This window comes from Delphinus delphis, chromosome 7 (genome assembly GCF_949987515.2).
Source record: "Delphinus delphis chromosome 7, mDelDel1.2, whole genome shotgun sequence".
Lineage (NCBI taxonomy): Eukaryota > Metazoa > Chordata > Mammalia > Artiodactyla > Delphinidae > Delphinus > Delphinus delphis.
Genome location: NC_082689.1, coordinates 3,102,205 through 3,126,870, shown reverse-complemented (window position 1 = coordinate 3,126,870; position 24,666 = coordinate 3,102,205). Strand labels below are relative to the sequence as shown.

The window sequence follows — 24,666 nt, the reverse complement described above, 5'->3', positions numbered from 1 at the left end:
CATGCTAAATTTTTCTGTAACTAAATTATGGGAAAAATATTAAAAAGCACCTTACATCATTGTCTTCACTGTCCAGTCACTGTCTTAACCTGCTTTTGGCCTTTCAGGATAAAGGTAGCAGTGATGCTGACACTGGCAAGCAAACTGAAGCGGGATGACGGTCTCAAAGGGTCCCGGGCGTCAGCCACAGCCTCCGACTCCACTCGGCGGGTTTCTGTGAGAGACAGGCTGCTTGTCAAAGGTAATGACCATCCGTGTGAGCTGTTTTTCTATCCCATAACAAAATGAAGTCTGCCTGGAGGCTCTTCTGGGATACGCAGCAGCCTGTTGTTGAATAGAAGTACCTGTTTGAAAATATTTTGAAATATAATTGCTGTCACATACAACAGAAGAACTTTGTACTCTGCACACACTATGGGAATGCTGATGGCAAGAAAACGGTATTAAAACTGGTGTGTCTTATGCCCTTGGGATATTCTCTGCAGGGGCTGCCAGAATGCTAGGAGAAGGAGTAAGGTACTCCTTCAGCAGACTGACGACTCTGGTCTCAGTGCTGTCATTATCCGGCTGGTGTGTGTGTCGGGGTGGGGAGTCGGGGAGGTTCTTCCTTTCTGGACTCCTCAGCAGCAGAGTGTCTGACCTGTAGAGGGAGGGACTGGAGATCGGTAATCTCTTGGGATCCTTCTCTCTTTTATTTATTCACAGCCTGAGGACAGCCTTGTGCAAAATTGGTTCTTGTCCCAGAATTAATAATAGAGTGTCCTAGCAGTAGTCTTTGGAGAAGGGTTACGTGATGTATGTGTGTGACTATGCGAGTGTTTGTGTGGAACTTTTGCATGTATCCGTTGAACAGATTTACAACTATTGAGTGCAAAGGCAGTTTCCTAGGGTCATGAGGACCACGAAAGATCAAACAGTTTCTGCCTTGAAGGAGCACTCTACTTTATGACACATGTTTACATTTTTTAAGTGTAAGGAGCTAGGAAGCACAGAGGGTTAAATGATTTGTTAGAACTGTCTGTTTTCATGTTGTGTTAGGTGGACACGGTGGGGGTGGCTGCCATCTGCATGTCCGAGAACAGATCTGCTGGTGGGAGACCTGGCGTTTATGAATGCCCCGTGTTGGGCCTTCTCAGAAGCAAAGCACAGCTGCGTTTGGGAAGGGGTGGGCACAGGAGATGCCGGGTTCCGGGACGCGTCACTGGTGTACTCTCCCCTGTTCTCCCTCTGCCCCTGGATCGTGACTGAGCTTTGGCTTTCCCAGCCTGATGGGTGATAGGTTAAAGATGGAGTCAGAATCGTTTTTGACATTTTGGCAAAATACCTTCTGTGTCAGGGAGAGCGTTAGACGGTATTTAGTTTGTTACAACGCAGGAAGGTTTACCCTGCGGGGTTTGGGGCTGTGGCCTGGGCTGCAGCCCCTCACTTGGGTGGCCTGATAGGACTTGAGTCTCTTTCCTGGGTGCTGGCTCAAGGGTTCCATCTGCAGAGGAAGCCAGGAGCCAAGCAAGCCAGGGAAGGGGTTTGACGCGTGGGTCAAAGTCCTTCGAGGGGAGGGTGTTCTAATGCCAGGGAGTTGCGGTGAGGAAGGGGGTTGCAGCTGAGGAGGAGCGGGGGGGAAGCTGGCAAATGGACGGCGCCATCTTCTTTCCCGCCTCCTGTCACGGCGGACAGCAGCACTTGTCTGCTGAGCGCCTGCGGCCAGGCCCTCTGTTGGGTGCTTTATAGGGGCAGCTCTTGTTTGACTTTTGCTAAGCCTTGCCAGGTGGGTGGTTCATTTTACAGCTCAAGAACTGAGACTCAGAGGTTCAAAAGCTTGCCCAGGTCACAGCTTTATTGCAGCAAGACAGCCAGACCCACATTTTGGGGTAGGGCAGGCACTTGGGGAACAGACCCAGCAAGCAGAACCCGAAGGAGCAGAACAGAAGTGTGAGTCCCCAGAAGAGAGAACTCAGGGAGGCACAGAGGCTCCACCACACGCCCTCCCGCTCAGGGATTCCCTGAGAGCTCTCAAATGACTCGAGGCCCTGACGCAGCCCAGGGGAGCCCCCTGAGGCCCATGGAGCTGGACTCTGCCCCAGCTCCTAGGACAGGAGATGTCTTTGGCTGGGTTTACAGGACCCAGCTGAGGTCCTTTGATTTTGTGAGGCTTATCGAGGAGAGGTGCAAAACCTCCTCGAGAGGCCACCTGTTTCCATTCTCCCAGAGACACTGGGGGTTATTAGGTTTCCGGGCCCAGAGCACTTGCAGTTGGCGGTGGTTGTGTACCAAGCTTCAGTGTAACACGCCCCTCATGTGGCCTGCTCTCCATCTGCCTCGGGGTGGCCAGCCCAGTGTGGGCCGGCTGACTGAGTGGTGAGTAGTTTGGGCTCGTGGTGGAGGGTAGGTGGAGATGAAGGGTGGGCCTGACCTGAGAGAGGAGGCTGTAATAAAGAACGCTCTCATGGCTGATGACTGTTTGGGCTGCACCTAGAGCGCTCCTTCAGAATGCGGCAGCACCTCCATTCTGGGGGTTTCTGATGGTCAGGTGGAGCCCGGCGGAGTCCATGGCTGTCGTGGGCCTGGTGAGGCACTTGGAGGGGTGGTTACTGTGAGAGTGCCTCCTAGCTGAAACTCCCCTTGGGGACTTTGAGAAAAGTCAGTTGTCCGGGTTCAGTGAGATGGCTGCAGTCAGGACTGTCATCTGGGGCTGTGGCTGTGGCTCACGTGAGGATGTTGCTCGTGAGGATGTTGCTCCTGAGGATCCCTGAGTAGCAGAACAGTGTATTCATGCGCCTTTGGGACTCGGTGCCACGGGCTGGGTTCCCGGGAGTGGGGAATTTGGCGTGCGGTGTAGTTATTAAAGGGTATCCTTGGGACTGATGCCTGTGGAGGGTGGTGGAGGAAGCAGGAGCGGGCAGAGGGAGAGGGAGAGCTCTGACGGAGGCCCCATGACAGCCTCTGCTCCAGAGCAGGCGTGGCCCTTCACAGCTGTCCCCAGTCAGGGGAGATGGTCAGGCCTTCCTGCTCTGCTCGACCAGTCGTCAGATGGGTCTGGCCTGAGGTGGGACTCTGGGCAGCCCACACAGTCCCTGGAAGGGTTGAGAGCTGAAGGCCATCTGCTGAGAGCCCTCGCTGAGAGGACATCTGGGCCATGCGTCCATCGCCCAGAGGAAAGACCACAGACACTTAGAGGCAAAAATATGTTTTTAGCTGGTCCGCTGCCATGCTTGACCATGCACGGTGGAGATCTGGCTTGGTGCGGGTGGCTGTAAGGTTAACGTGGGAGATCGGAGGTTGACAGGGACACTTGTCCCTAGTGGTGAGGGCCAGTGGTAGCTACAAAACTGAAGCTTCTGTTCTTTTTCTTGGGCTAGTGGGCCCCGTTCTGAAGGTGACAGGTGGAGTCAGCTGTCCCTGGAATACTGTGGCCTGCCTCGGAGCCGCTGGCCAGTGTGAGGCTCTACCACACTGGCACCTTGGCCATACCAGCTTTTCATTTGCACCCCTGGGGTCATTCTCAAGGATATCCTCCAGGCTGCAACTGGAGAGATGCTTGCAGCAGCAGTCCCTGGAGGGTATAGAACAATCAGGTGTTTCTGGGCGAGGACTGAGGGCTGCTGTCTGCCCTGAATCCTGGGAGTTGGGGACACTGGGGAGAGAGCGTTTCAGATCTGCGCATTTCCTTTTGGCCCCAGCTCAGGTCTGGGCCTCTCTGGGAGCCATCACCGGTGCTTTCAGCCACAGGGCAGAGGGCACTGCGTTTCCGGTGGACCCTTGTGGTTCCTCCAAGTCCGTCAATTTCTGAGTCTGATGATGCTCCCCACCTTCCAAAAAAGCCTCTGGGCAGAATGACCTACTTTTTTTTCTGTCTGAAGCTTGGCACTTTTCATATAATGGGAACGTGATTGTGTGTCTCCCTGTCCTTTGACTTGTTCACGTGACAAAGATTTTAGTGCCTGGTGTGTGCCAGCCTCCTGTTAGTGGCCCCTGAAGACCTCAAGGGGCTCCAGGCAGGCTGGCAGGAAGCTTTTGCTAAATGTGGAGATTTGGAATTGAGCTGACTGAGTTCAGGGCCAGGGCTGGAGTTGGGAATGAATCTATAGCCATTGTCCCATCAGCCCCTGTGCTCCATGTGGCTCCTGGTGTTCTCTTGTTTTAGCAGCTGTGGCGGCTCTCCATACTCTGAGCCTACTCTGCAGAGCAGAGAGGCCTGGCTGCCCTCCTGCATGGGCTTCCCAGCATCCAAGGTGCAGGTGTCTCCACGAGGTGCCACACGGGGCCTCCTTTGGCTGAGCGCTTCTGTGTCCACATGAGCGGTCTGGTCACGTGATATAGGAACGGCTCCGGTTCAGGGCGCTTCCTGGAAGAGTGGGCAAAAGAGAACCATTTATTGTTCTCCAGAGCTGCTCTCTCCATGCCAGGCCCTGCCCAGGACTCTGGAGGTGGGCTCAGGGTTGGCTTGTCATGTTGGCAGGGTATTCAGAGCATTTAGCAGCATTTGAAGCTGTGGCTGTGTGTTCCAATATGTGTTCTAAAGACGAGGGCAGTGGCCCAAAGAGGAGGAGTCCTGCTAACGTGGAGTAAGGCAGCTGGCCCAAGCCTAACCTTTAAATGCTTGGCTGCAGGGTTAAACACCACTGAAACTGCCCAGGGAATTTGGTGGCCCTCAGGTGTGCCGGATAGCCCAGGAATGGGGGTGGGCAGGGAGGATCTGTAGAAGACACGTGAGGGCTCAAGTCAGCTTTGTCTGCTCATGTTGAAAGTGGGTGATATGAGGCTTTGGGGATCCATTCCCAGAGACTGCTACGGGGGCTGTGCTGGTTTTTGGGGTTACATCCTAGCTTCTCCAGAGTGTGGAGGGAGGGGGCCGTGAGTACTCTGGGCCTGCACTCTGCAGTGTGCTGCTAGAAGGCCCTTGGACTGAGTGGAAGGGCTGATGTGGGGCTTGGTGGGGCTCTTGGGCAGTAGCCATGCCATCTCTGGGAATAGGATGGTGCTGCTGGGGCAAGTGTCTCCCCCATAAGGGCACTGTGCATGGATGCTGGTGATGCAGAAGAGGTGCTCAAGGCATAAAGACAGACGGGAGGCTAAGAGATAAAGTTGTAGTTCAAGAAATCGAAGAGGTAGTGGTTCAGGTGGAAAGAGGTAATCAAGTCTCATGGGACATAGCTGCCAGCTCTTCCTGGGTCAAAGGGCTCAGCTGCCCTGCCTCGTGTTACCTGATGGGGCTCGGAGCTGGCTCTTGCTAAGAACCATCTGCATCTATGATTGGCCTTTGTCTTAGTCAGCTCAGGCTACCATAATAAAAGAGCATAGACTGGGGGGCTTAACCAATACACATTTATTTCTCATGGGTCTGGAGGTTGGAAAGTCCAAGATCAAGGCATCGGCAGATTCAGTTCCTGGTGAGGGCCCTCTTCCTGGCTTGTAAGCACCTGGTGTCTTTTCCCATAAGGGCATGAATCTCGTCATGAGGGCCCCACCCTCCTGACCTCATTTGACCCTAATTACCTCCCAAAGGCCCCACCTCATACCATTACATGGTGGGTAGGGGTTTAGGGCTTCAGCATAAGAACTTGGGCAGGGGACACCGTTCAGTCCTCAGCACCTTTGGAATGCCTCAGTCCCCAGCTGTCTGAGGAGAAAGGCTCCTCGTGTCTCAGGATTTTCACACTGAGAGTACTGCCACCCTGCTGGCAAGTGTGCTTGTTTGTCGAGCATTTCCTGAGCACTCCAAGTGTGCCAAGCTCAGGCCCAGGCACTGGGGTCCCAGGGCTGGGTCAGGATCTACAGTCCCCACCACCAAAAAGGCACAGGTTCAAGTGGCAGGTGGTGCGGAAACAGCTAGAGCACTGTGTTGTGGGCAGCCTACCACAGAAGGGGCTGAGTGCGTGCTGTGTGGGGGCCATTGTGGTAATGGGGCGGATTTTGTAGTCTGACATTTCAGGGCAGTCAGTCGTGCTTCAAGTGGGCTCTGTGGTTTGATGTGTAGTTAGACAGGAAAAGCGTCTAATTTCTCAGGAGGAAGTTGTGCAGCCACTTACTTGTGCCAGGTGCCAGGTGCCTCCCCAGAGGTGGGCCTGTGAGCCGGAGAGGTGTTAGCATCTTTGCAACAGGCGCGACTTCAGCAGTTTAAAAATATCTGAACTTCTTGTTACCTTCCAGGTGGGGTGGTGTCCTTTGGGCAGTGAGGTTATCCAGGGGAGGACTGCTGCTTTGCCAAGAGGCCTCTTGAGCGTGTAAAGCAAATCCCTGGCTTCTTTGGCCATAGTCTGCTTGTAGGTGGGTTCTGAGGTTATTACTATCGATGTCAGTGAATTATTATTTGCCATCATCAAACTACTTGTCATCTGTGACAACTCCCTGAGAGGAACACTGCGTTGTAGTTCGTTTATCTTCCATACTGGGCTGGACTAAAATGCCAGGCATCTTTAATGAAATCCTTCTGCCTCCAAGGTCATATTCCTTGCCCACTCTTGTTCTTGGACCAGAAGTCTGCAGAGGCCCTGACTGTGGTGGGGGTCATCACTGGACTAGGTCTGAGGGCTCTCGTCTTTGGAGTTGAATTCTAGACCACAATGTGAAATTATTGAATCCGTCTGTGTAAATTAGCTGTGTGTAAATAGTTTAGCTTGGCAAAGTAGCCTACAGCAGTTCCTATACCTGGAGGAATAAAACATTCAGAGGCCTAGGCCCCAGCTAGGACTTTTGGTGTAATTGGTCTGGATAGGGTGGGGTGGCAGGGTTTGCTCAGCAGGTGCTAGGTTGTGGGGATGGGTACACAGCTCCAAATGTTACTAAAAATCATTGAATTATACACTTAAAGTTGGTCTATTTTATAGTATGTAAATTGTACCTCACCAAGGCTGTTTATTAAACAAACAAACAAAAAAAACAAAAAAATTCCCCAGATGATTGTGTGCAGCCAGGGCGGAGAACCCCTGTCCTACAGTGAGGCGTCCTCTGGCCCAGAGCCTCTCATCCCCACACTAGGTCCCTGTAATGCAGCATCCGGTTCTGTTGCTCAGTCATCACGACACCCTGGTCAGTGCATCCCTGCCCTCCTGTGTCCGGGCCTCACCTTTTCCCTGTTCCTTGGCAGTAGACTGTCTTCTCAAATTTTTCACTTCTGTCATGTTGCCCCATTTCACATCCTCTGGGCATGTTTTCTATTTCTCTGGGTTTTTGTAAAACTGAATGACAAGAGTTCTCATGACAGGAGTCAGGATAGGCCCGCCAGAGAAAACCAGGTTCCAGTGGCCAGCATCAATCTCTCAAAAGAAGGGTCCTCAAGAAGAGTTTCTTGTGAATACTTATCAACAAAAAGTTAAGTAATAGTGTAATAAATATGTAAATAGTATTCACCTTAAAACCATCTAGATTTAATTATATGGATAGCATATATTTAAAAGTGATTAATATGCATGACTCATTTGATAAGAGGTGTGCTTTTTTGATAAAATGAGTGCCCTGTGTGGGCTGTTGGAGCAGAGCCTGGCTCGGACCCCATCCTGGTCGGAGGGCCGGGGTGGGTGGCCTCAGAGTGTTTCTTTACCCCATGCCCTGCTAGAGTGAAAGGCGAAACTAAAGATCACCATGGTCGTTATAAGTATGATGCTAGTGAACCTTCCATAGGATCTTCATCATTTTGTTTTAAGTGCATATATTCTAGTATACCATAGCACAAGACTGCCAGGACTGCAGTCCTTACTTCCTCCCTCCTCTGCCTCACCTCACTTGTCTGGATACCCATCCCGAGTGCCTGGAACTCAGACCTAATACATTTAGTGGGCCACCCGTCTCTACCGAGATTCTCAGCTAGCTGAGGTCAGAGCCTGTGCCTTTCCTAAAACTTTAGCCTCAAAATAGCCATCTGCCAGTCTCCCCACTAACGCACTCAGCTTTACAAACATTGTGGCCTCTCCCTTCCCACCCATTCTCCCCCTCTCCACCCCCTGCTCTGCACTTGAAGGAGTCATTTGCTTCTTAGTGTTTTGTAGACTGGTTTCATCTTTCCACTTACCTTCCTGTTGTTGTTGTTGTTGTTTTTTACATCTTTTTTGGAATATAGTTGCTTTACAATGGTGTGTTAGTTTCTGCCTTATAACAAAGTGAATCAGTTGTACATATACACATGTTCCCATATCTCTTCCCTCTTGCGTCTCCCTCCCTCCCACCCTCCCTATCCCACCCCTCCAGGCGGTCACAAAGCACTGAGCTGATCTCCCTGTGCTATGCGGTTGCTTCCCACCAGCTATCTACCTTACTGCCAACAAACACATGAAAGAATGCTCAACATCGTTAATCATTAGAGAAATGCAAATCAAAACTACAATGAGGTATCATCTCACACCGGTCAGAGATCCACATCCCAGGCTTGCCTCAGGCCTCATTCCCCTCGGACCAGTCTGTCCTCTCTACTGAATCATTCCTACTGTTCCTCCTGTCTCTCATCGGTGACTTTCCCTGCTCCTGTCCTCTGCTTTCTGCCAAAGTTCTTTCTTCTCACCAGTCTCTCCCCTTCGTTGGTCTCATGACGTCAGGTGGCATCACTCTGCAGGGGCTCCCCAGCCCTGGCCCTGGTCGTGCACCCAGACTTCAACTCTCCCACCCGCCCCCCTCAGCTTCCTCAGCCCTCAAGCCTCGGTGCCATCTCTGATTGCCACACACACACACACACACACACACACACACACACACACACACACACGACAGTTGGCAGAGCCTTCTGTCCCCTTTGCTGTTAGGCACGCTGGCTCTCCCCACCGCTGCTGAGTCCTTGCCGCCTCTCAGAGCACCCACCTCCCAGGTCACCTGGCCTCCGCTTAGGTGTCCTCTTGAGGCAAAGCTTAGGCACTTTTGTTCAGAAACCTCCCCTGGCTCCTGTTGCTGCAGAATAAAGTGGAGAATTCTGCGCCCTCCACCACCCTGGCCCTGGTTTCCCACCTTGTCTCCCATCGCTCTGGCTGCACTGCGTAGCGTCTGGTTTCTGTGCTTGTCTGAGTTCTGTGCTTTTGCACATTGCTAACTTATCTCCTTGAAATACCTTTTCCCCACCTCTGTGGGACTGAATTCTACTGGTTCTTTAACGCCCAGATTGAAAACCTCCTCCTTCCTTCAGTCTCCGCAGCTGGAGAGTCGCCAGAGCACGTTATGTTATGTCAGAGGCGCAGGCGACTTGCCTGCCCGGTTTCTTCTGGGTGCTCCCCCAGACCTCAGCTCGGGAATAGCAGGTTTGGTGGGAGCTCTGCAGCTTTGTCCTGGCAGAGGGGTGCTGGGCCTGAATGCTGAATGAGTGACGGACAGAAGAGGCCCCAGAGGAGAGCACTAGGGCGAAGGAATGCAGCTCCAAGGAGGAGGCTTCCTTGGGTATCAGCTTGCCCACAGGTGGCGGGGCAGCACAGGAGCCCAGCAGGAGGTAGAGAGTTTTCTCTCCCTGGAAAAGTTCTAGCGCAAACTGGGCAAGCCCTCACGGGAAGACAAATCCGGAAAAACTGGAAGAGGCGGAGATATAAATATAAATCAGATTTTGAGGGCAGTAGTTCCACTACTTGGGGGAACAAGATTTTCAAAAACGCTTTAGTGACTGTTTACCTATAGATAATTTCTATGTTAATTTTGAGTAGTTCTCATTCTCGCGGAAGTAAAATTTCAAGGGCCCTCGACTGCACTTGCTGGCATCCTGCAAGTCACTTTGTATCTTTGAAAGCAACTTCCTGGCTTAAAGTCTAACCTTTAGACCAAGTGTAGATTTCTGTTAATTCAGTTTTGTTTGTTTGTTTGTTTGTTTTCTTCATTGTTCTGGAGGGAATTGCCAGTTTAGAGCTGGTGATTTTATGTGGAGCAATTGACTAATATTAACAATAATCTCTTTGTTTCTACAGAGGTTGCAGAACTTGAAGCTAATTTACCTTGTAAGTATAGCATCCCCACACATTAACTGCTGTGAAATAATTGCATGGAGAAGCTTGTTTTATGCTTTGATAACTTTGCGTAGCAAAAAGCCCGTTTTCTATGTATGTTAGGAATAGACAGGAGGATTTTCGAGGCTCTGATAAGGAGGAGAATGTAGCACGGCAGTACTTCCTCTCCTTACTGTTTGTTGCAGAGGTGCGTTTGGTTAGGGTTTGTTCCTCTTACACAGCATTCTGTCCCACGTCCTCTTTTAGTGAAAAGGCATATAAATCAATGGTGGACAGTCCTATTTTTGTTAGTGACAGTACCATGTTTTTGGCCCGAAAAGTGCTTATTTGTAATTTATCATTGTGCCCAAGGTAGGACAGCTGTGCTGCCTTGATGTCTCCAGGTCGCCTCACCTTGCTAGGTCCTTGTGCCCCAGCACACAGGGACTGACTGCGGGCCTCATTCGTCAGCGGGCTTGCTTACCAGCCAGCTAACTCCTGTGATAACGTGTCAGTGTTTCTCTTTTCCCCTATCATTGATGCCTTCCCAAGCCATTATATTTTGTAAGACCATCAAAGTCTGAAAGCTTCGACCATTTTAGTATTTTTTGAAATTAGAACTTTTTATCATTATACTTGGTTAAGGCTGAATATATTTATCAATATGAGTGAACTATTTTATACGTGGGTCTCCTAGTCTGGGCGAATGCTCGAGAGAGTTTGATACGGAGGCCATCTGATACAGGGTGAGAGAGGGCCCATCCCAACCTCCACCTAAAGTTGGAAAGATAATTGTGGGGTGCAACCCTTAAGTGGTTGTGTAATCAGTGTGTAAGGGTAAGTACATATTGTTCCTTGAAAAATTATTTTTAATATATAGTATTTATATATGAGTATAGTGGGTTGTGCTATAAAATATATTTTAGTGTAAGTCAAAAATGTCTGGATTTTTGACTTCAAAGTTGCTTGACTTCAAAGTTTTCTTCTAGTCAGAACTAGAAGGAAATATCTTGGATTTCTATTAAAAGGTTATCTTTCCACCTACTGAAGTATTTACAACTGATTTGCTTTAAAATGTTCCAGGAAAACAAATGACTGTATGTGTGGGTAGGACAGACGAAGCAAGATTAGTAAAATACCGAAGCTGGGTGATGGGTTCATTATACTGTTTTCTCTTTTTTTCTCTATTCTTTTCAGATTATATAATAATCTAATAAGGTCCAATTAAAAAAGAAAATGAAGTAATCCTTCTATTTTCCACGCCCATCATATCTTCCCACTGGCCCTCCATCTTGAACATATATACACATGCAGACATTTAATCAAAGACCATAAAAAACTTCCAACTTACACCCAGTTTATTTTGTCCTTGTATGTTAATCTTACAGAGATTGTTGGTTTGTAACTAATATAGTTTAGCTTTATCTAAATGTTTGGTTTAAAAACAATAAAACTATAATTGGCTTTCAAACCAGGACTTTAACTAAAAACCTTAGGTTTGGAAAAGGCATGCCCCATCTTCCTTGCCTTTATAGCTAAGATGTCAGATTTTAAAAACTACATGCTATATGCTTCCTTTCTCTTCTTCTCCCTGCCTATTCTCTCAAAGTGGGGGGACATATAAATCAGTTTATACAAGTAAGCCAGGCTTTCCAAAAGTATGCAACTCACCAAAGAGGAAACAAGAAACCACCAAAGAATAGATCTTTACTATCTGATTAATAATCTTTCTAAAATATTAAGGCAAACAAAATAACTTGCCATATAGCAGTGCTGCTTAGTAATGATTCAGAACTAGTTCAGGAGCTCTGTTCATGTAAGTTTGTAGAGGTTTCTGTTTGCAAAAAGTAGAAGACATCTCTTTCAGATGGACGGAGATACCGTGAGAGCCTTAGCCTGTGCTTGCAGAGAGGAAAAACTTAGTTCTGGAGTTTTAGTAAAGCTGCTGCACTGAACTAAACAGGCTGACTTTTAACCTTTTGTTGTCATGTTAGAACCTAAGACTTCTTCTTAGCTTTAAAATGTTTGGTTCTTTTTAGAAGTTTTATTGTTATTTTTAATCCATCTCGATAATTTCTTTATTCTTGGTGGGCCAGTCTATATTAGAAGGATTGATTTCTACATCTGTACTTTTATTAAAACAAAGGAGAATACTAGACATTAAAAACAAATGGATGCTGCCAACTTTAATCAATGAAACATTTCCTAAGCCCTTGTCATATGTTTTTGTTACATATATTTCACTAGAAAAATGGTGTTTCTCTTTCCAAGTTAAGATTAGGAAAAACGAATGCCATTTAAATTATTCCACACAGTTCAAATGTGTGGTTTGGGTGAAAGCCTTGAACTCTTTGGCCCCTGGTTTCTTTATTTTGAAAACAAGGAAAATGACAATGTGATCTCTGAGACCCTTTCCTGTTCTTCTAGATGGAGTTACCTTTCACTCTGCAACTATTTTCTGAGGGATCAGTCAAAAAAAGAAACCCCACTAACAGTTTTGCATTGTTTTTATGTGTCATCTCTGGCATGTTCATGAAGTAATGAAATGAGGCATGAACTAGTTTTTTTATTTTATTTTTTTGCAGTACGCGGGCCTCTCACTGTTGTGGCCTCTCCCATTGCGGAGCGCAGGCTCAGCAGCCATGGCTCACGGTCCCAGCCGCTCCGTGGCATGTGGGATCTTCCCGGACCGGGGCACGAACCCGTGTCCCCTGCATCGGCAGGCAGACTCTCAGCTACTGCGCCACCAGGGAAGCCCATGAACTAGTTTTTAATTTGGGAACTAAACTTCCTTCTCTTGATAACCTGTGTGGTCTTGGGCTGGTCACTGAACTTCTCTGGACCTTCATGTCATCTCTCACAATTGATGATGTTAGATTAGATGGTCTCTAAGGCTGTTTCCAAGGCTAAATTTGAATTGTCCTATTTTTGATGAAAATTCATACCATGTAAAACTAGGCAAATATTTTCATCAGGACTTGTAAGAAATAGCAGACGACCCAAGGAATCTAGCATAATATTTTCCAGGTTTATAAAATACAGACAATTTCTACGTATATTCCCTCCACATTCCTTCAGTATTTATCCCTTGGGTGTTTACCCCTCTTCTGCATCGTTTGTCTGAAGGAGGCAGATGTAGGATGTCTTCCCTGTCTGCACCTTTGCAGTAGCTCTTCTCCAGTGGAACTACTTGGGTCTCCTGATCCAGACCGTTCTGGTTCAGTGCACATGCGATTAGAGTGTTGCCGTGCAAGTCAGCAGAGCATCCTGTCACCAGCAAACCAATCTGAATTATCGGTCGGGTTGTGAAGACATTAAAAAAAAAAAAAAAAAGAGGGCTTCCCTGGTGGCGCAGTGATGCAGGGGACACGGGTTTGTGCCCCGGTCCGGGAAGATCCCACATGCCGCGGAGCGGCTGGGCCCGTGAGCCATGGCCGCTGAGCCTGCATGTCTGGAGCCTGGTGGTCCACAACGGGAGAGGCCACAACAGTGAGAGGCCCGCGTACCGCAAAAAAAAAAAAAAAGAAAAGAAAAGAAAGAAAAAAGAAAAGCCGTGGTCTGGGTGTGAGCTACCTTAGCTGGTACAGTTACTTTTAACTTCTCTTTGCTGTGGTGGGTACAGATGACTGTGGTGCTGGGTGAACAGACCAGAAGTTCGGCCTGGGCTCTTTTTCTGGTTTTTCTATGTTTAGTTAGCCTTTACCCACATACATTAATCTCCTTGAGGTACGGTTTCTTCTTTTCAAAGTAAAGTAGCATCATTCTTGAAATTAATGGAAAAATCTCTATTTTAGGGATCATTTAAAGGGTTAAAGATAACATCCCAATTTGGAACTAACTAATAAAAAACTGTAAGGAGGAAAACACATAGCAAATATCACTGGTTTGCAACTTCAGCACATTGGCATAATTATTATTAAACAAATAGGGGAAATATACCGGTTTAGTCTATAGACTCAGCACCGTTAAACTTTCCCATGTGTTTCAAAGTTTGCCTCAACATAAAGACTGCTGCTAACTGTCAGACCTTCCTGACGGCCTGTTTCTTTTGCAGGTACGTGTAAAGTGTATTTTCCTGATCCAAACAAGCTTCATTGCTTTCAGCTAACTGTCACCCCAGGTAATATTCTTACATGTGTAAGTATTTTCAAACAGCAAATTCCAAAGGCTTTTGAAATCTATAATATTTGGTTTGATTTGTCCTCCAACTTTTTGAAAGTTATGACGGTAATGACCATTCCATATGAAGACAGGATACATGCTGTAGTCCAATAAAGCATAGGGAAGTGCTCTGAGGCATGTGGCGTGTACCCAGGAACTAGGTGCAGACATTAACGCCCCCAGCGAATGACGCAGAAGGCTCCTGGTGTAGGGTGGAGAGTATGAGCTCTGAGGACATAACTGGATTCAGATCCTGCTCTGCCATTTAGCAACAGTGTGGCCATGGTTAAATTGCTTAATAACCTCTCAGCTGCAGCCTACCAGCTACAGAGTGGGGATCATATAGAACCTATCTCATGGGACCGTTTGGAGGATTAAATAGATAATGGGTGTGAAGCACTTCAGCCCGGCCTGTTACAGGCACCAGGAAGGAAGCAGATTACCAGCTGTCCTTGTTAGCACTGATCAAGTGTCCAAGCTCCAAGTGCTCCGAGCTGGTAGGTATTTCTCCTTGGTCACGCTGCGCAGCTAGAGGGAGGGCTTGGGTTTTTCCTGGTTACAGTGCAGCTCTGGGAGTTGCACGTTTCAACAGTGCAGCCCTCTGGCTTTATGTTGACAGTGGGTGTCATGGCCAGTGGAGCTGCTGTGGGCTGGCTGGTGAAGGAAGAAAGCAGGACAGAGGGAATTAACAAGAGGGGAAGCAGTGTTGTGGAGGAAGTGGAGGGTGTTATTTTATTTGGGGGAGGGAAAGGGAGTGAGAAACTGAGAATAATGAGTCACTAGCTAATTTAATTAAAAAGTGAAAGAATGCAGAATTTCAGTAGGTGGTAATGAACCCACAAATAACCCCTGGCATTGTCTCCCCGCAGGTAGGATGGTTTTTTCCCATGGAAGATGTTGTATTAGAACAGGAGAAATCCCATTTTCAAAATGTGCTTGAAAACTTAAAAAAATTCATTTAGTTTGTGTGGTGGTTCTATAGACGACTCTGGGGCGTATCCATAAATTCAGTCTGGTACCATTTCCATTTCTAAGATGAGTGAGCACTAGGGTAGATATACTAACATCAGAACATCGTTGTCAGAAACAGGCGTTCCACAAGCCTGACCTCGAGAGAGGACTGAAGCTCAGGACTTGTAACTGTGAAGTGATGGAGGTTCTAACCATTCTTTGACCACCTTCATAAACACATTGCAAGCTCTGCCCTTTTTAGTGAGGGATACTGAGCACACTGTTTCCAGGTGACCAGAGGTCACCATTATGAATGTCAGTTACTCTTACTGTTAAGCATTGCAGGGTGTTTTCAGAAATTGTGGCAATTAAGATCGGTTCTCTGTTTACTAAGTAGTCTCACACTTGAGGGTTTGTAGTAAAGATATTTTCTTCTCTCTGCCTTTTTGGGGCATTTGTGAGAGCTTTGTGATTCTCAGCTATTCAGAACCGTGTTTGCTTTTGCCGGGCTTGTTACTGGCTTACATGAGTGAGTTTGTGTGGAGTCCAACCAGCCTCTGGATAGGTCTTTGTTTTTTAACTGAATTTTTTTTACTAAATTACATGGATGTTGTTCTTATTGAGATTATGTCTATGACGCCATCTTTGATATTATTCTTGAAACTGCAGCACGATTGTTTGTTACAGTTTTTGTGTTCGCTCTTCCATCAAGTAAAGAAGGAATTTGTGTTTTGATGCCTGTAACTGCTTAGTACTTGAGCATTTATATTTGTGGAAGTGCGCACATGGAGTTTTGCGTGGCGTGCTCTTCAGGTGCTGTGTGTGTGCCCATGTTGTGTGGTGTCAGTGACTCAGAAAGCTGCTGTGGTTCTTGTCCTTTGTTATTAAGTGAAGCGTGGCAGAGATCCGCCAACACTAAAAACTTGCCCAACATCCTGGTTTTTTAAAAAACTTTTTGGAGTCATGCTCTTCTTAGTTATTAAAGAAAAATAGGTCTGAGTAGTAAAGTTTTAACAGTATATGGAGCAGATGGTATTGAAACTGGCTCATTTGCAGCCAGTAATACTGGGGCTGAGTCTGAAAACTCAATAATATAGAAGATCTAGATATTTAGGTGATCAGGGTGGAAGAATTGCATCTGCACTTGAAGCTCAAAGCTCTTCTTTATCTGGCTCCTGGCAAGATAGTTCCTGTTCGTACTTGGTAACATTTTTATAGTTTTGTTTGTTTTTGGAATGTCCCTCATGCTTGGGAATAAATGTATTCTTCAGAGAAAAGATGGAAATGTAATTTGGTGATAGAGGAAAAGAAAAGAAATGAACTTAGAAGAAAAAAATCCCCACATCAACTCACAAAACAAGAAACAATACTAGAAAGTAAAATGAAACAAAACAAAGCAAAAATCTAAAGACTGGCTGAAATACCACCGGAGTCTTCTGTGAAGTTAGAGGGATGATTTGAAAAACCGGGCCAGGTCAGAGTTGCCCAGTTGACTTGTGGAGGTCCCCTCAGCCTGCCCCCACTGTGACATGGTGGCTTGTAGGCAGAGGGGACCATGGACCCTTTTTTTTTTAATTTTAGTTTTTACTTTTTAAATAAATTTTGCTGAGGTATAAAATTACAAACAATAAAATGTACTAACTTGAACTGTAGAGTGTAATAAGTTTTGCAGAATGGATACACATCCCTGTGTAACCACAATCCCAGTAAACATCTTTCCAGCATTCCCAAAGTTCCCTTCTTCCCCTTTGCAGTCAATTCCTCACCCCCTGCTACCCACCCAAAATTGCTTTCTGATTTCTCTTATCATAAATTAGTTGTGTCAGTTCTTGAATTTCATATAAATGGAATCATATTATATATTCTTATTCTCTGGCTTCTTTCATGTAACATGTTTTTAAATTCATATGTATTGTTGTGGGCAACAGTATTGGTTGTATAAATATGACCTAATTATTTACCTATTGATGGGCACTTGAATTCTTTCCAGCTTTTGGCTGTGATGAGTAAGACTGCTCTTAGCATTCTCATACCATCCAAAGTTGTTTGGAATATTTTCTTATTAGTCTACTGATGTCTGTGGGATCTGCACTCATGTCCCTGTTTTCATTCCTGATGTTGATTTATTTGGATCTTCTATTTTTTTCCTTGATCATGTTAGCTTGAGGTTTATCCGGTTGATCTCTTACAAAGAGCAAGCTTTTGTTTTTCTCAGTTGTTTATCCATTTTATTGGTTTCTGCTGTTTTCTTTATTATTTCCTTCCTTATACCTTGGGTTTAATTTGCTTTTCTTTTTCTGCTTTCCTAAGGTGGAAACTTAGATTGATTTAAAAAAAAATTTTTAAGCAATGTTGATTGAGCTATAAGTTACATTATTTCAGTCAGCGTAATGCTTCTGAGTTTCATCTATGTGGTATTTTGTATCTTTATTGGTGGGCTGTATTCTATTGTATGGGTTTTATTTGTAACAGGTTATAACAGGCTATTGATGAACCTTTGTGTTATTTCCACTTCTGGGCTGTTGTGAATAAAGCTCCTGTAAACCTTTGTGGGCAGGTCTTCGTTTGCCAACGTTTTTTATTTCTCCTGGCAGTGCAATTACTAGGTTATGTGATAAGAGTAAGTTTAACTGCATAAAACACTGCCATGCTCTTTTCCAAAATGAAAGTACTGTTTTGCATTCCTGCTAGCAATGAATGAGAATTCCAGTTACCCTACATTCTTGCCAATAGCTAGTATTATCAGTCTTTTCAATTTTAGCTATTCTGTTAGGTATGTGTCTCATTGTGACTTTAATTTGCATTTCCCTAGTGACTAAAGATGTTGGGCATCATTTCCCAAGCTTGTTTACTCTCTATCTCCTTTGTTCAAGTGTCTATTCAAATAATTTTACCCATTTAAAAATTGTATTGCTTGTCTCATTACTGAGTTGTAAGTTTTATATACCTGGTGTAAGTTCTTTATTAGATATGTGGGAGGTTGTTTCTTTGTTTTTTTGTTTTTTAATTTTATTTATTTTTGTCTGCGTTGGATCTTCATTGCTGTGCGTGGGCTTTCTCTAGTTGCGGTGAGCACGGGCTACTCTTCAGTGTGGTGCGCGGGCTTCTCATTGTGGTGACTTGTTGCGGAGCACAGGCTCTAGGCGTGCAGGCTCAGTAGTTGTGGCACACGGGCTTAGTTGCTCCGTGGCATGTGGGATCTTGCCCAACCAGGGATCGAACCTGTTTCCCCTGCATTGACAGGCGGATTCTTAACCACTGTGCCACCAGGGAAGTGGGTTTTTTAATGGTTAATAACATCCTTTTTATTATTGTTACATATATTAAAAATTCTGATTGGGGAATTCTATAGCTACATTGTAAATCTTGTATATTTATGTGTATATTCACGTAAGTATGTTTTTAAATGTGTTGGTTATTAGATTTGTCATGTTTTCTTAATTTTAACATTTAATTTATAAAAACTCCCTAACTGATGAGCATGATAATAAAAGTGCGCCTTACACTGAGTCATGAAATTTAAATTGTTTTATCTGTTATCCCCATTATGTTTGGTTCTTAGTTATTCTAAGCTTTGTTTCAGAGCTTTGGAGTTATAGAAGGAAAAATTTCTTAGTATGAAATAAAGTAAGATTCCCAGTTTCTGAGCAAAGAAATACGGTTAGTAAGCCTGAAACACAGGTTTGGTTCCACACATGAACATTTGGAACAACATTTAAATAATCATGGACGTGTTAAAAGATGCGGAAATGGGTCAGAGCACTGAAGCAGGCCTTTGGCTTGACCACCACCCCAGTCTCACAGTAGTGTGTGTGTAGCTTACTGTTAATGTGTCGCGGTTTCGACACAGAATGTGTGCTCTCAGCCCTGGTGCTTTCTAGGGTGATTTTAGCTTTATAGGGATACCCATCATGAGGGACAGACTTTTCCCTGATGGAGTCTTTTCTTTCAAATCATCCTGGAAATGCAGGTGGCAGTTCTCCCCCCTTCATATATAATAGATACGTGGTGATTGCTCTTGAGACAGTCGGTTATCTGCCTTCACATCAGCTAACTTTTGTTAAGGAAACATTCACTGCTCTTTTCCTTGCTGCTTGCAAGAACTGTGTTGATGCAATATGTCTCTGCTTACTGCTGAGTAGGTGACATGTTGTCCGATATATACTGTTTTCTGATTGTCCGATGTATACTGATTTCTGCCCTCTGCCTCGCACGTAAAACTGAGGCAAATTCTCTCTTGGGATGCTCAGGTTTCTAGGAGTGGGTGTGCAATTAAATGTCTGACGTACTGTTTTAGAAGCCATTCGTTACCATGGTTAAATATATATTCTTATGGTTACCAGTAAAAATGTGTATAATTATATAAAATATTTTAAAATGACGTGCTGTTTAAATGTTGAGCTTTTTGGCATTGTAAAATCGCCAGCGCCCCTTCATTTTCCTGGACCACCTGATGGTGCCTTTTATGTAGCAGGATTTACCTGTATCTTTTTTAAAAATCATGTTTAGTAAGGTATAATTTACAGACAGTAGAGCCACTGTTCTTAGGTGTACTGTTCTCTACATTTTGACAGACACATACAGTTGTGTAGACACCAACACAATCAAGATACACATAAAATGTTTCCATCAGCTCAAAAGTTGGGCCCCTTTGTAGTCAGTTTCCTCTCCCCACGCCCAGCCCCTGGCAATCATTGATCTGATTTCTGCCCTGTTGCTTTACCTTTTCCGGAATGTCATGTAAATGGCCCCAGCCAGTGTGTAGCATTTTGTCCATGGCTTCTTGCACTGAGCACAGTGCTTGTGAGAGTCATCCATGTTGGTGCATGTGTTACGATTTCCACTGGCCACCAGTGACTTTGAAGGTGGAGGAAGGAGTACAGGTGGCTGCTTAAAGCTGGAAAGTGAAGGAAGTGGATTTTTCCTAGAGCCACCAGAAAGAAATGCAGCACTGCCAGCTCTTGTGTTAGCCCAGTGAGATTCATTTTGGACAAATGACCTACAAAAGATAGTAATTTTTTATTGTTTAAGCTGCTACGTTTGTGGTAATTTATTACAGCAACCAATACAAAACTAATACAGTGCTTTTTGTGTCCTAAGAAATGCAAAGATTTCCTTTTTTTTTTTTTAAGGAGTTTTATAGCTTTAGGTTTTAAAGTTAGGTCTGTGAGCCATTTTGAGTTAATTTTTGCATATGGTGCAAGATAAGGCTCTAGTTTCTTTCCTTCCCCTCCCCTCCTTACTCTTCCTGGGATGAATGGGGAAGTGTTCCCTTCTGTTTCCTGGAAGAGTTTTATGTAGAATTACTATTAATTCTTTATTAAATGATAGAATTCGCCAGTAAAGCCACCTAGGTCTAGTATTTTATTGTTTTGTTTTTGTGGTAAGAGTTTAAGTACTGTATGAATAAAATTTCTTAGATAGGGGTTAACTTGGGCTTCTTATTTTTGAGTGAGCTTTGGTGATTTGTATGTTTCAAAGAATTTGTTCATACCATTGACATTTTCACATTTATTGGTATAAGGTTGCTCTTAACATCTTCTGACCCTTTTAAGTTCTGTAGAGTCTGTGTTGATAATCCCCTCTTTAATTCCTGCCATTGAAAATGTCCGTTTTCTGTGTTCTTGATCAGGTTAGCTAGAGGTTATCAATTTTATTGGTCTCTGCAAGGAACCAGTTTTCGGTTTCATTGATTTTCCTCGAATATATTTCTTGGTTTCTCGTATTTGCTCGTCTTCAGTTTAATTTGCTCGTCTTTCTTTAGTTCTGAAGGAGGAAGCTTAGGCTTATGTTGCTCTGCTTCCACTTCCCATCCGAGCCTTTATCACGTAGTCTCATTTACTGTACATTTGTTATAACCCACAATACGTTACTACTTTTTAGATAATTATATTTTCTTCATATATTTATCAACATATTTACCACTTAACAGCGTTCATTCCTTTTGGTAGATCTGAGGTCCCATCTGTTATTTTTCTTCTGCCTGAAGAACGTCCTTGGATTTTTTTTTTGTAGTGCAGATTTGCTGAATGATGAATTCTGCCAGCTTTGCTGAATGTTGAATTCTTAAGTTGACAATTTCAGCATTTTAAGGATATCATTCTACTGCCTTCTGACATTTTTTTTTCTTATAAGAAGTTAGTGGTGGGCTTCCCTGGTGGCACAGTGGTTGAGAGTCCGCCTGCCGATGCAGGGTACACGGGTTCGTGCCCCGGTTCGGGAAGATCCCACATGCCGCGGAGCGGCTGGGCCCGTGAGCCATGGCCACTGAGCCTGCGCGTCTGGAGCCTGTGTTCCGCAACGGGAGAAGCCACAGCACTGAGAGGCCCATGTACCGCAAAAAAAAAAAAAAAAAAAGAAGTTAGTGGTGATTCTTTGTTTCATTTTATGTGATATGCATTTTATTCTCTGGCTGTTTTTAATGTTCTCTCTTTGTCACAGTTTTTAGCAGTTTTATTATGATGTGCTTTGATGTGGTTTTCTTTCTGTTTATCTCACTTGGGGTTTATTGACCTTTTTGGATCTGTGAGTTACAGTTTTCATCAAATTTAGAAATAACTGACCGGGGCTTCCCTGGTGGCGCAGTGGTTGAGAGTCCACCTGCTGATGCAGGGGACACGGGTTCGTGCCCCGGTTCGAGAAGATCCCACATGCTGTGGAGTGGCTGAGCCCGTGAGCCGTGGCCGCTGAGCCTGCGCGTCCGGAGCCTGTGCTCCACAACGGGAGAGGCCACAACAGTGAGAGGCCCGCGTACGGCAAAAAAAAAAAGAAAAGAAAAGAAAAGAAGAGAAAAGCATATATAGAAATAACTGACCAACATTTCTTTCAATATTTTATCTATAACCCCTTTATGGGACTCCAGTTAGATATACGAATGTTAATATCTCTTACCTAGGGACTTCTCTGGTGGTCCAGTGGTAAAGAATCCACCTTCCAATGCAGGGAAGCGGGTTCGATCCCTGGTCCGGGAACTAAGATCCCACATACTGCGGGGCATCTAAGCCCCCATGCCACAACTGCTGAGCTCAAGCACTTCAACTAGAGAGCCTGTGTGCCACAAACTACAGAGCCCACGTGCTCTGGAGCCCGTGTGCCACAGCTGGAAAAGAGAAAACCTGCACGCCGGAACTAGAGAGAAGCCCGAGCGCCACAACGAAGAGCCCACACGCAACTAACACCCGACACAGCCAAAAAAAAAATAAAATAAAAAAATAAATAAAATAAATATTTAAAAAGTATGCATATCCCCAAGTAAAACTTTAAAAAAGATATCTCTCTTTTTTTTTTTTTTGCGGTACGCGTGCCTCTCACTGTTGTGGCCTCTCCCGTTGCAGAGCACAGGCTCCGGACGCGCACGCTCAGTGGCCATGGCTCACGTGCCCAGCTGCTCCACGGCATGTGGGATCTTCCCGGACCGGGGCACGAACCCGTGTCCCCTGCATCGGCAGGCGGACTCTCAACCACTGCGCCACCAGGGAAGCCCCCCCAAAATATATATCGCTTACCTGTATATTCCCTATACATATAAACTAGACTTCCATTGGGGTCAGAAGGTTTTGTTCACTTTTCTCTCTGTGCCTCACTGTGGATCGTTTCTATTTCTGCTGAGTTTTGTTTGTTTTGTTTTTGGCCACACTGCACGGCTTGTGGAATCTTAGTTTCCTGACCAGGGATTGAACCTGTGCCCTTGGCAGTGAGAGTGCCGAGTGCTAACCACGGGACGCCAGGCAAATCCCTGCAGCGCTTGATTGACTCTGAGGCTCATCCAGTGAAGTGTTCGTTTCAGATATTATGTTTTTTAGCTCTTGATATTCTGTTTACTACATCTAAAATGTCTTCTCCATTTCTTTCCTCATGTTCGCGGTTTCCTCTGAATCTCAGCACCCCTCTCTCACAGCTGACTCGGGGTCTGTCTGCAGCTCCGCCGGGCCTGGCTCCTCCTCTGCTCCCAGCGGCCTTCCTCTCTCTGCTCCCCTTGCGCCCCCCCACCCCCACTCTGTCTCCTTTCCCTTGACCCGCTCATCCCCCGGTCCCTGTGACACCGCCTGATGTGAAGCGGCCTGCCAGCTGTGGAGCAGCTGGTACTCAGTCCATGTGCCTCAGTGGCTCCTTTAAAGCAGCCGCAGTGTGGCGGACTGGGTACGTGAGCAGAGCTTCCGGCGGCTGCGCGTGGTCCACGCTCCACGTGTCAGCGTGCTTGTTGCTGTGCTGCTGGCGGTGCTTGTCTTCAGGTCTTCCGTAACGCCCGCCCCACAGGCTCTCCCTCTTCAGTGAGCCCGCTGCACGGGCGCTCAGTGTCGCTCAGCTTGGCGCCGCGGTTTTCTTTTGCTATATTTTCACCTGAGTGTGGGCAAGCCAGGCCTGTGAGCCAAAGCCCATCCCGGGCCAGTTGTGCAGCCCTCGAGCCGAGAATGGTTTCTACATTTTCAAAGGGCTATTTAAAAAGATAAAAAATAAAACAAAACAGTACATGACAGAGACCTGTAGCCCAAAGCCCCAGGTACGTAGCGCCTGGCCCTTTTCAGAGAGTTTGCCGACCCCTGATCTACAAGGTTATCTTGGCAGGAATTGTGTTTTTCCTGCCCTTAAGTTTAAAATTTGCATAGAGTGTAATTTCCAGTGTGCTGTAAATATTGACATTTAAAGGGGAAAGTATTATTTTACTCTTTAAAATGTTTCCAGTAGAATCTAAATACCATGGCTACACCCACCATCATGCATTAAAAAAAAACATATGTATATGAACAGGCTCCACTTTAATGGTTGGAAAATGTTCGTGGCTGCCTTTTCTCCTTGCACTCATATATTTTTATTTCACTCGTCTCACAGAATTTTATCCTAATACAAACATTCCTCTGCCTATAAGAATTTTTTCACCCTGTCATACTGTTTTGTAACTATATATTTATATTTATTTAAGAAGTTCCTATCACTGTGAGACTCCTGGGTGTTGAGCATCTTCTTTTGAACGATTGTTACAGTTGTTTGTACCAGCTCCTGGCTCCTGGTTTTCTTCTGTTGCTGCCACTGCCCCTCCTGTCCCGTCTCCTGACCCAAGTCGGGGATGCCTCAAGGCTTTGTACTGTCCTTGGACCTCCATAGTCAGGCCCTTGGGGACCTCGCCAGCTCATGAAATCTGGATGCTCTTATACACAGCTCCCAAACCTCGCATGCAGCCCTGACCTCTCCCCTACACTCCAGAAAGATCTGTCCAGAAAGATCTGCCAGCTGCGGTCAGTGTCTCCGCTTGGTTGTTGACATGAAATCTCAAATTAATCTCAAATCTGATGTTGGACTTGGCGCACCTGTGCCCTCTGCAGTCTTTTTATCTTCGAGGTGACGGCTCTGCCCTTCTCCATTGCAGGGTCAAACAGCGCAGCGCTTCGACTCCTTTCTTCCCCACCCCACCCCTAGTCTGCCAGCAAATCCTGGTGTTGCTACCATCAGAGTATCTCTACTCCAGCTGCTCCTACCCTGCTCCTAACCAGCATGATGTTTCTGTGGTCCTGCCCCTCCTCTGCTCAGGCCCCTCTTGTGGCTCCCTGCCTTGCTGAATAAGAGCCAGTGCACTTAGCAGTGGCCTGCAAGGCCAGGCCTGCTACCTCCGCAGCCGCAGCTTCCCCTTCCCTTGCCTCACCTTCTGGCCTCTGCATGTGCCCTGAATGCATCA

General features: G+C 45.9%; 1 protein-coding gene across 3 annotated transcripts in view; it reads left to right on the top strand.

Annotated features, from left to right (window-relative positions):
* UBE2F (ubiquitin conjugating enzyme E2 F (putative)) overlaps positions 1 to 24,666 on the top strand; it is a 51,370-nt gene that overhangs the window by 5,629 nt on the left and 21,075 nt on the right. For 2 of the 3 annotated variants that reach the window (XM_060015845.2, XM_060015843.2), the window contains exons 2-4: positions 108 to 241; positions 9,867 to 9,896; positions 13,939 to 14,004. In XM_060015845.2, the coding sequence (XP_059871828.1) occupies positions 124 to 241; positions 9,867 to 9,896; positions 13,939 to 14,004 (214 nt within the window). In that variant the 5' untranslated portion in view covers positions 108 to 123. The remainder of the gene's footprint in view (positions 1 to 107; positions 242 to 9,866; positions 9,897 to 13,938; positions 14,005 to 24,666) is intronic. The other variant, XM_069540826.1, reaches the window with a different exon arrangement.